The 11,023-nt window shown below is 59.7% G+C and overlaps 1 protein-coding gene across 1 annotated transcript in view; it reads left to right on the top strand.

Annotated features, from left to right (window-relative positions):
* The first annotated feature begins 257 nt into the window (after positions 1-257).
* The window catches only part of LOC116539298 (ATPase family AAA domain-containing protein 3), a 26,681-nt gene continuing 15,915 nt past the window's right edge, over positions 258-11,023 (top strand). The window contains exons 1-7 of the mRNA XM_032262085.1: positions 258-481; positions 5,277-5,353; positions 6,380-6,481; positions 6,778-6,837; positions 7,812-7,881; positions 9,510-9,675; positions 9,908-9,977. Coding sequence (XP_032117976.1) covers positions 277-481; positions 5,277-5,353; positions 6,380-6,481; positions 6,778-6,837; positions 7,812-7,881; positions 9,510-9,675; positions 9,908-9,977 — 750 coding nt within the window. The 5' untranslated portion in view covers positions 258-276. The remainder of the gene's footprint in view (positions 482-5,276; positions 5,354-6,379; positions 6,482-6,777; positions 6,838-7,811; positions 7,882-9,509; positions 9,676-9,907; positions 9,978-11,023) is intronic.

Raw genomic sequence — 11,023 nt, forward strand, 5'->3', positions numbered from 1 at the left:
TCCCCCGCCCCCCCCAGTTCCCCCCGGCCCCCGGCTGCCGCCTCCCCAACTCCCGCCCCTGAGCACGCTCGGGCAGTCCCGGGGTCACGGTCCCCGCGGCCAATCCGAGCGCCGCGCTCCGCGTGACCCTTACGCGCTTCCGGCGCCGGGCGGAAGGGGTGTGTTTGGCGCCTGCGCAGTTCCGGCCGCCGGCTCCCGGCACGTGGAAGCTGCTCCCCGCCGCGCGCGACTCCTGCTGGCCCTGGGGTCCCGGCGGCGGGAGCGGCGGCGCGGGTCATGTCGTGGCTCTTCGGCATCAACAAGGGCCCCAAGGGCGAAGGCGCGGGGCCGCCGCTGCCCTTGCCGCCCGCGCAGCCCGGCGCCGAGGGCGGCGGGGACCGCGGCTCGGGAGACCGGCAGGCGCCCAAGGACAAATGGAGCAACTTCGACCCCACCGGCCTGGAGCGCGCCGCCAAGGCAGCCCGCGAGCTGGAGCACTCGCGTGAGTGCGGGAAGCGGGGGCCCGTCCGCAGAGCCCCGGCGCCCCCGGGCGTCTGGCCCTGGCTGCGCCTCGCGGCCGTCGGCTGCCGCTTCCCGGGTGGGCCTGCGCCCCCGGAGCGCACCCGGACGGAGCCGTCTCGCGTGCCGGGAGGATCGGACTCTTCCCGTCACCCTTTTGCACCTCTCCGGCCCTCGCGAGGGCGTCAGGTGCGGAAGGCGGTGCGGAGGTGGCGCTCAGAGGCTGCCGGGGGCCGGGCTGGGGCTGGCCCGGTCTTCAGTGGGCGCCGAGTGCGGGGATCCTTCTGCCCCTGCTGCCTCCGCGCGGCTCAGGCCAAGGCGTGGCCGGACCGGTAGTTGGGTTTGCTCGGTGGTTGCTGGCCATTTTCACATAAGAAGGGAAGCATATTTGAGAGTTATTTGGTTCTTGGCCGGGCGCGGTGGCTCACGCCTGTAATCCCAGCACTTTGGGGAGGCCGAGGCGGGCGGATCACCTGAGGTCAGGAGTTCGAGACCAGCCTGACCAACATGGTGAAACTCCGTCTCTACTAAAAATGGAACATTAGTCGGGCATGGTGGCGCATGCCTGTAATCCCAGCTACTCTGGAGACTGAGGCAGGAGAATCGCTTGAACTTGGAAGGCGGAGGTTGTGGTGAGCTGAGATCACGCCATTGCACTCCAGCCTTGGGCAACATAAAAAAAAAAGTTATTTGGTTCTAACGAGAGTGTAGCAGGTTTGTATTTATTGTTGGGAGACGTTAGCGTTTGCACGGTGAGGTCTGTAAAGCCACAGGCCAGGCGGCGCTGCCCAGCCTGAGTAAATCCCTGACCCAGGCTCTCAGGTGTGAGCACTGACCACATTCCCAGAGCTCGGGGCTCTTCCCCAGCCTTCCTTTCTCTTGTGGCTTCAAACGCCTAAAAGCCTAGAATTTGGAAGGTGTTGTATAAGGGTTGATCGAAAGAATACAGGGCTTCCTTTTCAAAAAAAAGATCCTTCAGGGAATACATGGTGGGAAGCACTTTGGGTAAAGCACATAGAAGCAGAGTTTTCCTGTTTCTGGAGCGGAAGGCCTGGAGGCTTGACACTTGTGGATCCGTCCCGTGCCCTTCCCCAGGGGGCTGTGGGAGCATCCTGAGCAGAGGTCTCTGGGCCCGGCTGGGTTTCATAACCCCAGAGGGACGTTCAGGTTTGGGCCCAGGCTCAGGTCAACATCAATAGCTGTAGCTGGGCACCACTGTCCCTGTTTGTTCTGTTTTTAGGAAATGGGGGTCTTGCTTTGTTGCCCAGGCTGGTCTTGACCTCCTTGGGTAAAAGTCCTTCAGCTGCCTCAGCCTTCTGAGTAGAGGGGACTACAGGCTTGCTCTGCCCAGACTGGAGTGCAGTGGCACCATCTCGGCTCACCGCAACCTCCACCTCCTGGGTTCAGGCCATTCTCCTGCCTCAGCCTCCAGAGTAGCTGGAACTACAGGCGCCCGCCACCGTGCCCAGCTGATTTTTGTGTTTTTAGTCAAGGCGGGTTTCTAACTCCGGGTCTCAGGTGATTTGTACGCCTTGGCTTCCCAAAGTGCTGGGGTTACTGGGCGTGAGCCGCTGCTCCTGGCCTTGCTGGGTAATTTTAATGATCAGGTGAGGAAGAGAGTCAGTGGCTGCACCTCAGGGCACCTTGGAGGACAGCGGAGTTTGGTGACTGACTTTCTTGTTGCCACCTTATTTGGAGGGCTCCTTTCTGTCCTAGTTCTGGGGCTTTTCACCTGCTATCATCACCTAGAGATTGAAACCTCTCCCACTTTCAGAAGCTGAAGCCTGGTTATCAGCCCCCGCCCCCGCGGAGGCGCAGGCCTGTGTAGGCAATCTCAGGCAACCGTGGGCCTTCCGGCCGTGTGGACCTGTGCATCTGAGTTGGTCCAGTCCTGGCTGCCCCAGAGCTCCTGACCCGCCATCTCCTCTGCCCAGGTTCCCAGGGTCTTGGCCTGCCCTTTCTATGGTGGAGCGGGGCCTGTGGCAGGGTCTCCAGGTGCGCCCTGGGGAGCCCTCCGTCAGTCTCTGTTTCCTGTGGAATCTTCTAGGAGTGGGTGCCTTCATTTTTATTCTTTTCCTCCTGGCCTCACGCTGGCTGGTGAGAGAGGCTTCTCCATAGTTCGCCTCCCCATCTCCATCCTGGACCTCTTTTTCCCAGGGTGCTCCCTGCCCTGCCCGACTGCCTAGTAACCCCTCTGCAGGCCTGTCCCCCTCGGATGCTGCTGGCTTCCTCCGGGCCCCCTTCCTGACAGCAGGGTCGCTGAGATCCGGCCGGAGCCTGTTGCTTTTGCCTTGCTGCCCTCCAGGTGCAGGGGCGGCTTCTCCGCACGGAGCGGCTGCCTCATCTGGCCCTTGAGGCCAGCCCCACACCGCCTCGTTCCCACGGTCTTCCCTGACCCTCCCTGTGGCCTGTCCTTGGAAGCCAGAGCAGCATGTTGGCCCAGAGCTGTCTGTGAGCACCAGCGCTCACCCTGCACTCCACAGAGGGGGTGCCTGGAGGAGGCCCTCATGTCCAGTGGGTGCTTAATACGCTGGGACACACGTACCTGGCACAGGGTAACTCCAAGGGGGTGACTGATTGTTCTCGTTGTCGTAACCAAGAGGCCACATGGCCCCAGACCTGCTCTTTCTCCTCATCCTCCCCAGAGTCAGTGGGGGTGGGAACTGTCAGCCATTTTTAGGGAGGGAGTGGCCTCATTTTAATCCAGCCAAAGAGAGGAAAGAGGCAGAGCTCCGCACCGTGATGCCCACGTTCCTGTCCACTGCTCAGGGGCAAGACCCCAGGGGGCTGTCTCAGCCTCGTCGCCCTCTGGGTCAGAGAGAGTGGTTGAGGGCCCCGGGTCACTTCAGCCCTTGGCTTTCCGTGCTCACCAGCCAAACCCGTTGTTGGCTTGACACCGTCTCCCCTGGGAGGCAGTGCCTTGTGTCACCTGTGCTCAGGTCACGGGTCCCGGGCGGTTGGCTCCCAAGGGCCTTCCCGAAATATGACGCTGATGCCCGTCAGCCCAGTTGGTGCCTAACAAGCCCAGGCAGACCCACCCCAGACCCCAAAGCTTCGCCACCCCTGTCTGAATGCAAAGAGTGCTCACAGCTGTGCTTCATGCCTGTGTCAGTTCCCTCCAAAAACGAACCTGAGCTGTGAACAAACGCTGAGCTCTAGTTAATGACGTGTTTGCTGCAGTTTACTCTGAAGGCTGAAGAAAGTCAGAGACGGCTGCGGGAGGTAGAGACCGGAACGAAGCACCAACCCGATCGGGGCGTCCCTGCCCTCTTCACGTGCCTTTCTGTGTTGGAAGATTTTTGTTTCCACTCTGTTGCCTCACCAGGCTGGAGTGCAGTGGTGTGATCTCTGTAACCTCCGTCCGCCTCCCGGGAGCAAGCAATTCTCCTGTCTTGTCCTCCCAGGTAGCTGAGATTATAGGCGCGTACCACCATGCTCAGCTGTTTTTTATGTTTGTTTTTTTTTTTAAAAGACGGGGTTTCACCGTGTTGGTCAGGCTGGTCTTGAATGCCTGACCTCAGGTGATCCACCCGCCTTGGCCTCCAAAGTGCTTGGATTACCGCTGTGAGCCACCACGCCCAGCCTATGTTTTTTTTTTTTTTTTGAGACGGAGTTTCGCTCTTGTTACCCAGGCTGGAGTGCAATGGCGCGATCTCGGCTCACCGCAACCTCCGCCTCCTGGGTTCAGGCAATTCTCCTGCCTCAGCCTCCTGAGTCGCTGGGATTACAGGCACGCACCACCATGCCCAGCTGATTTTTTGTATTTTTAGTAGAGACGGGGTTTCACCATGTTGACCAGGATGGTCTCGATCTCTTGACCTCGTGATCCACCCGCCTCGGCCTCCCAAAGTGCTGGGATTACAGGAGTGAGCCACCACAGTGGCCAGTTTTTTTTGTTATTGTTTTTGTTTTTCGAGATGCAGTCTTGCTCTGTCGCCCAGGCTGGAGAACAGTGGTGTGATCTTGGCTCTCTGCAACCTCCCCTCCCGGGCTCAAGTGATTCTCCTGCCCCAGCCTCCCAAGTAGCTGGGACCACAGGCACAGGCCACCATGCCTGTCTGATTTTTGTATTTTTTAGTAGAGATGGGATTGCACCACATTGGCCAGGCTGGTCTCGAACTCCTGACTTTGTGATCCACCCGCCTCGGCCTTTTAAAGTGCTGGGATTACAGGCCTTAGCCATCTTGCCTGGCCCAGAAGATTTTTATGGTAAAATTTTGTGATGGGAAGACTGTGTCATCCCGGGAAAGTTCAGGACCTGCTGCTCAGGCCACACCAGCTCGGAGAACGCTGACCTGTGTCCGTTCCCCACTAGAAACAAAACGTAGCTGTGGATGTTCTGGTTTGCTTGCTCTCGTCGCCCTGCACTGGGATCCGATTCTTACTCATCCCGTGTCTTGCTGGCACGTGCTTGGTAGCAGATCAATGTCAATAGCTGCTGGAAGCTTAGGAAAAACGTGTAACGTGAAAAAGGACACTTCAGCCATTGCCTGATTCTTTGTTGAACTGGGAAATAGCCTCCTCCTGGCCACGTGGGGTGCCTTCCTGATGTGGCTCTCCAAGGCCGTCCCTGGGGGCGGTAAAGCCCGCAAGTGCACCAGGCCGCCTGCTGGGGATGGGGCATCACGCAAGGCCTGACTAGGAGGGAGGATGGGTGAGGCAGGGTGGGGGCTTTGAGGCGTGGCCGTGGATTCCCGAAAGCCCCTTGGCTCTTGTGCATGCCTGCCCAGTGGTACCCACGTATCCTAACACCTGTCTCTGTGCCCCTGCGCCCGCAGGCCATGCCAAGGACGCCCTGCAGCTGGCGCAGATGCAGGAGCAGACGCTGCAGCTGGAGCAACAGTCCAAACTCAAGGTGAGTGGAGCCGGTGTGGGCGGGAGGCCGGGTGCGCACCTGGGGTTCGGGCGTGGAGGTTGGCGGGGGCTGGTGCCGCTGGGTAGGGACAGGGTCATGTCCATGGGCAGCAGTGGGGCCCAAGGCTGAGCTTGGGCACCTCATTTCACAGAAGGAAACAAGGGAGGTCAGAGATGCTGCCGCAGAGCTGCCCGAAGAGGGGCTGGTGGTGCTGAGGTGTCCCGTTGCCCTGAGGACAGGGGCCTTCCTGACGTTCTCATCTCATTTCTTTGCGTTTGGGAGGATCGTATTGTGTTCCATCGTATTTATTTTGAAGTGGAGTCTCACTCTGTTGCCCAGCCTGGAGTGCCATTGTGGGATCTTGGCTCACCGCAGCCTCTGCCTCCCGGGTTCAGGGGGTTCATTTTATTTTTTTTGAGACTGTCACTCTGTTCCCTAGGCTGGTGTGCAGCGGCCTGATCTTGGCTCACTGCAATCTCTACCTCCGGGTTCAACCTCCTGCCTCAGCGTTCCGAGCAGCCGGGAGTGCGGGAGCCCGCCACCGCATCTCGCTAATTTTTGTGTTTTTAGTAGAGACGGGTTTTCGCCATGTTGTCCAGGCTGGTCTGGAACTCCTGACCTCAGGTGATCCACCTGCCTCAGCCTCCCAAAGTGAGAGCATTATTGTGAGAGCCATTGTGCCCGGGCCACTCAGCAGGATTCTTAGAACAGGCACGAGCTGTGCCCTCAGCGCGGTCCAGAGTAGAGCACCTGAGCCGAGCTGCCCAGAAACAGCCTTGGGGTTGGGGGGTGGCTGGCCTCAATCCCCAGGGGCCTTCGCAGGCTTCTGCTGGTGCTTCTCCGACCGTGGTCTGGATTCCCCCAGGGCCTGTGCCTGGTGCAGATGCAGCTGGAAGCCTCGAGCCTGCTGCACTCTAGTCTGGGCAGGGAGACTCTGCCGGGCTGGAGCTGGTGCAGACACAGGAGGGGCTGTCAGGCAGCGCAAGCCCCCAGCACGTGCCAGGCGGTGAGCGCTGTTCTCTGCAGGAGTATGAGGCCGCTGTGGAGCAGCTCAAGAGCGAACAGATCCGGCTGCAGGCCGAGGAGAAGAGGAAGACCCTGAGCGAGGAGACGCGGCAGCACCAGGCCGTAAGGGAGGCCGCCCGCTCCAGGGGTGGGGCAGGACTGGGAGCTGGGTGGGCCCGGGGCTCCGAGTTCCTGACCGACCGCTCACTGGAGTCAGCTGTTGGAGCTGCCCTGGAACAGCCTTGTACAGACACCTGAGGCCTGTGAGGTCCCTCCCTGCTGAGCTGGACGGGAGGTCCCCGTGCCTCCGCATGTTTGTGGGAGGCTGATGGCGCGTTGGAGGCCCCGGCACCCTGCCCAGTAGGCCCTGACTGCCACTCCCAGCTGAGATGTGTCCCTGCCGCCCGCTTCTCCCCCAGAGGGCCCAGTATCAAGACAAGCTGGCCCGGCAACGCTACGAGGACCAGCTGAAGCAGCAGGTGAGCTCGGCCTCCCCTGCGAGGGGCCTGCGTCCCTGAGAACTTAGGTGGCTTTTTGGGACCGGTCAGTGGGTCAGAGGCCATGGGGCAAGAACGCTGGGGTGGCTGATGATGGGTGTTAGTGCGGGGGAGACTTTACTCAGACAGACGCTCAGCGGCACACGTGTACAGGCACAGGTGCCGAGATGTGTGTGCACAGGTACATGGGGACACGCAGGCATTCACAGCGCCCTGCACACGGGCACACACAGTCTCCACACACGCTCGGGCACACATACACACACCCCCACCCATGGTTTGAAAACACACACACATCCCTTCACACGTGGGTGTGCACACACACACGGGCACGCACACACCCCGACACACACATGCAGTCGTGCACGACCCCCTTCCCTGCCCCCTGCACACACCTGTGTGGCCTCCACAGCAGAGGCTCTCCAGGCATGCCTGGCCTCCCTGCCTCCCTCCAGGGGCCGGGCTGGGAGCAGGGAGGTCATGCTTGGGGCGGCTGGTGAGTGGTGGAGGGTAGGGCCCTGGCCCGTGGGAAAGCTCCGGTGACACCTGCTCCCACCTTGTTGGGGTTGGTCCCCTTCAGTCCTCAGCTGACAGGCAGGGTTCATGTTTGCCTGCTGGGGGCATTGTGGGTTTAAAACGTAACTAGCCGAAGACAGAGGCTTGCTTTAGCACAGTCTGATAGCGCAGCGGTGTTGGGCACTTGCCCCGCAGTGGCCCCTGTCAGCGAAGCTGCAGTGGACGCTGTTTCTGTCACTGGGGAGTTTGGGCTCCTGAAGCCAGCCCCATAGCATCTGCCGTCCTGGCTGATGTCACCCGTGTCTGTGTCAAGGTGTGGCGTCTGCAGGCCCCCAGGTGCTCGGAGCCCTCAGGTCCTGGGGAGGCCACAATCTCTGGACTGGTGTTGAGCATTTCTCTGGTTTTAAAAGCTTTTCTCTTTTTCTGCGGTTTCCTTTCAGCAACTTCTCAATGAGGAGAATTTACGGAAGCAGGAGGAGTCCGTGCAGAAGCAGGAGGCCATGCGGCGAGGTAGGCTGTCCACGCTCCTGGCAGACGCTCACCCAGCACGTACCATGAGCCTGAGTTCTGCGCCTGGCCCCTCATAGCTACAGATGCCGTGGGCAAGGCATCCAGGCTCCGTGGGGTGGGGCTCCCTCTCGAAAGACACCTTTGTCTGTGACTGGATGCCAGGGTCTGTGTGGGGAGTACGGGAACTGCTTCATTTGATGGGAAGAACGTGGGTCTTCTTGTTTTTTGTGGGTTTTTTTTTTTTTTTTTTTTTGAGACGGAGTTTCACTCATGTTACCCAGGCTGGAGTGCAATGGCGTGATCTCGGCTCACCGCAACCTCTGCCTCCTGGGTTCAGGCAATTCTCCTGCCTCAGTCTCCTGAGTAGCTGGGATTACAGGCACGCGCCACCATGCCCAGCTAATTTTTTGTATTTTTAGTAGAGACGGGGTTTCACCATGTTGACCAGGATGGTCTCGATCTCTTGACCTCGTGATCCACCCGCCTCGGCCTCCCAAAGTGCTGGGATTACAGGCTTGAGCCACCGCGCCCGGCTGTGGGTTTTTTTTGAGATGGGGTCTCTCTCTGTTGCCCAGGCTGGAGTGCAGTGGCACAATTTTGGCTCACTGCAACCTCTGCTTTCTGGGTTTAAACGATTCTCCAGCGTCAGCCTCCCAAGAAGCTGGGATTATAGGTGCCGCCACCACACCCGGCTAATTATTTTGCATTTTAAGTAGAGATGGGGTTCCATCGTGTTGGCCAGGCTGGTCTCAAACTCCCGACCTTGTGATCCGCCTACCTTGGCCTCCCAAAGTGCAGGGATTACAGGCGTGAGCCACCCGCCCGGCCTGGAACATGGTCTTGTCGGTCCTGGTCTCGGTGGGGATCACAGGTGTTTGGTGACATGCAGCATTTGTTGGTGAGGGCCCCAAGCAGACATTTGTCACCACTTTTCACCAGGCAGGGGTGGGCTGGTGGCAAGGTGTGCACGTTTGTGTCATCAGCCGTGGCGCATGGTACGTCACGCGTCCTTGTGGAGTTCTGGCCCCTGTGTTTCTGGGTAAGAGCTGACTTCACCTTCTGCTCTGTTGCTTAAAACGCATTGTTGGCCGGGCGCGGTGGCTCAAGCCTGTAATCCCAGCACTTTGGGAGGCCGAGGCGGGTGGATCACGAGGTCAAGAGATCGAGACCATCCTGGTCAACATGGTGAAACCCCGTCTCTACTAAAAATGCAAAAAATTAGCTGGGCATGGTGGCGCGTGCCTGTAGTCCCAGCTACTCAGGAGGCTGAGGCAGGAGAATTGCCTGAACCCGGGAGGCGGAGGTTGCGGTGAGCCGAGATCGCGCTATTGCACTCCAGCCTGGGTAACAAGAGTGAAACTCCGTCTCAAAAAAAAAAAAAAAAAACGATTGTCCTGAGAAGGTCCCTGGGCCTCTGGGTTGGATTTCAGGGGCCCTCGGCCATGGGCGGGGCTGGCCTATCGTGCTGTCCCTACCCAGGCCTGTGTGTGTCTCGTCTGTGGAGTAGGCCTGTCTGCAGCGTGGGCCCGTCGGCGGGGTGGGCCGTGTCGTGGCGTGGGCCCATCGGCGGTGTGGGCGGACATGCTGCACTGCGTGGCGCTGAGCTTTTCTGCCTCTTTCTGCGGCAGCCACCGTGGAGCGGGAGATGGAGCTGCGGCACAAGCACGACATGCTGCGGGTGGAGGCTGAGGCCCGGGCGCGCGCCAAGGCCGAGCGGGAGAATGCGGACATCATCCGCGAGCAGATCCGCCTGAAGGCGGCCGAGCACCGCCAGACCGTCTTGGAGTCCATCAGGTGAGCGCTGCCCAGGCCCAGGCCGGCTGCAGACACCCCCGCAGGTGTGAGTTGCTGGTCCCCGGGAGCTTTCCAGCTCTCCCAGGCCTGGCGCTATAGGCTGGCTCCTTGATGCGGACACTGCCCCTCTGTCCTGGCAGGACTGGTCTGCTTTGTCGGGCCTCACCCTCAACCTGTTCTTGGCATGAGGCGCAGGTCTTCCTGTCACTCACATGGCTGCTTTCCCCCGTAGGACGGCTGGCACCTTGTTTGGGGAAGGATTCCGTGCCTTTGTGACAGACTGGGACAAAGTGACAGCCACGGTAAACACGCGTGTCCTGGGCAGGGCTGGCCTGTGGCAGTGGGGCAGCCTTTGAGGCCTCCTGGAGCTGGGTCCTGTCCCTGGCACTGTGCGCAGGCCCTGATGCTGTCCCAGCATGGCGCAAGCCTACCTCGGACCTGCTGGCCATCGCCGCTCCTCCCTCCTTGATCTGGGAGAAGAAACAGTTGCCAGCGTGGGTCCTTAGTGAGACCCGTCACTACAAAAATAACACATTAGCTGATGTGGTGGCGCCTGTGGTCCTGCTACTCCAGGGACTGAGGCAGGAGGATCACCTAAGCCCAGGAGGTTGTGGCTGTGGTGAGCCAAGATTGTACCACTACCTTCCATCCTGGGCAACAGAGAGCGCCTTTGTCTCCAGAAAAAAGTGGTTGGGAGTGGTGGCTCATGCCTGTAATCCCAGCACTTTGGGAGGCCAAGGTGGGTGGATCACAAGGTCTGGAGATGGAGACCATCCTGGCTAACACCGTGAAAGCCCATCTCTACTAAAAAATATAAAAAATGAGGCGGGCATGGTGGTGCATGCCTGTAGTCCCGGGTACTCGGGAGGCTGAGGCAGGAGAATCGCTTAAACCCAGGAGGCAGAGGCTGCACTGAGCCAAGATCACACCACTGCACTCCAGCCTGGGGAGAGAGGGAGGGTTTGTCTTGGGGAAAAAAATAAGGCCATCCTGACTCCATTTTGCAAAAATCTCCTGTATTTTTCATAAAACCGTGAGAGTTCCACGTTGGCAGATTCCTCTCACGTCTAAAGATGCACGCTTTTCCGTGTGCACGCTCCAGCCTGCTGTGGCAGATCCCTCTCACGTCTAAAGACGCACGCTTTTCCGTGTGCACGCTCCAGCCTGCTGTGGCGGATCCCTCTCACGTCTAAAGACGCACGCTTTTCCGTGTGCACGCTCCAGCCTGCTGTGGCAGATCCCTCTCACGTCTAAAGACGCACGCTTTTCCGTGTGCACGCTCCAGCCTGTTGTGGCGGATCCCTCTCACGTCTAAAGACGCACTCTTTTCCGTGTGCACGCTCCAGCC

Source organism: Sapajus apella, unplaced genomic scaffold, assembly GCF_009761245.1.
Source record: "Sapajus apella isolate SASKATOON/1434 unplaced genomic scaffold, GSC_monkey_1.0 scaffold127, whole genome shotgun sequence".
Taxonomy (NCBI): domain Eukaryota; kingdom Metazoa; phylum Chordata; class Mammalia; order Primates; family Cebidae; genus Sapajus; species Sapajus apella.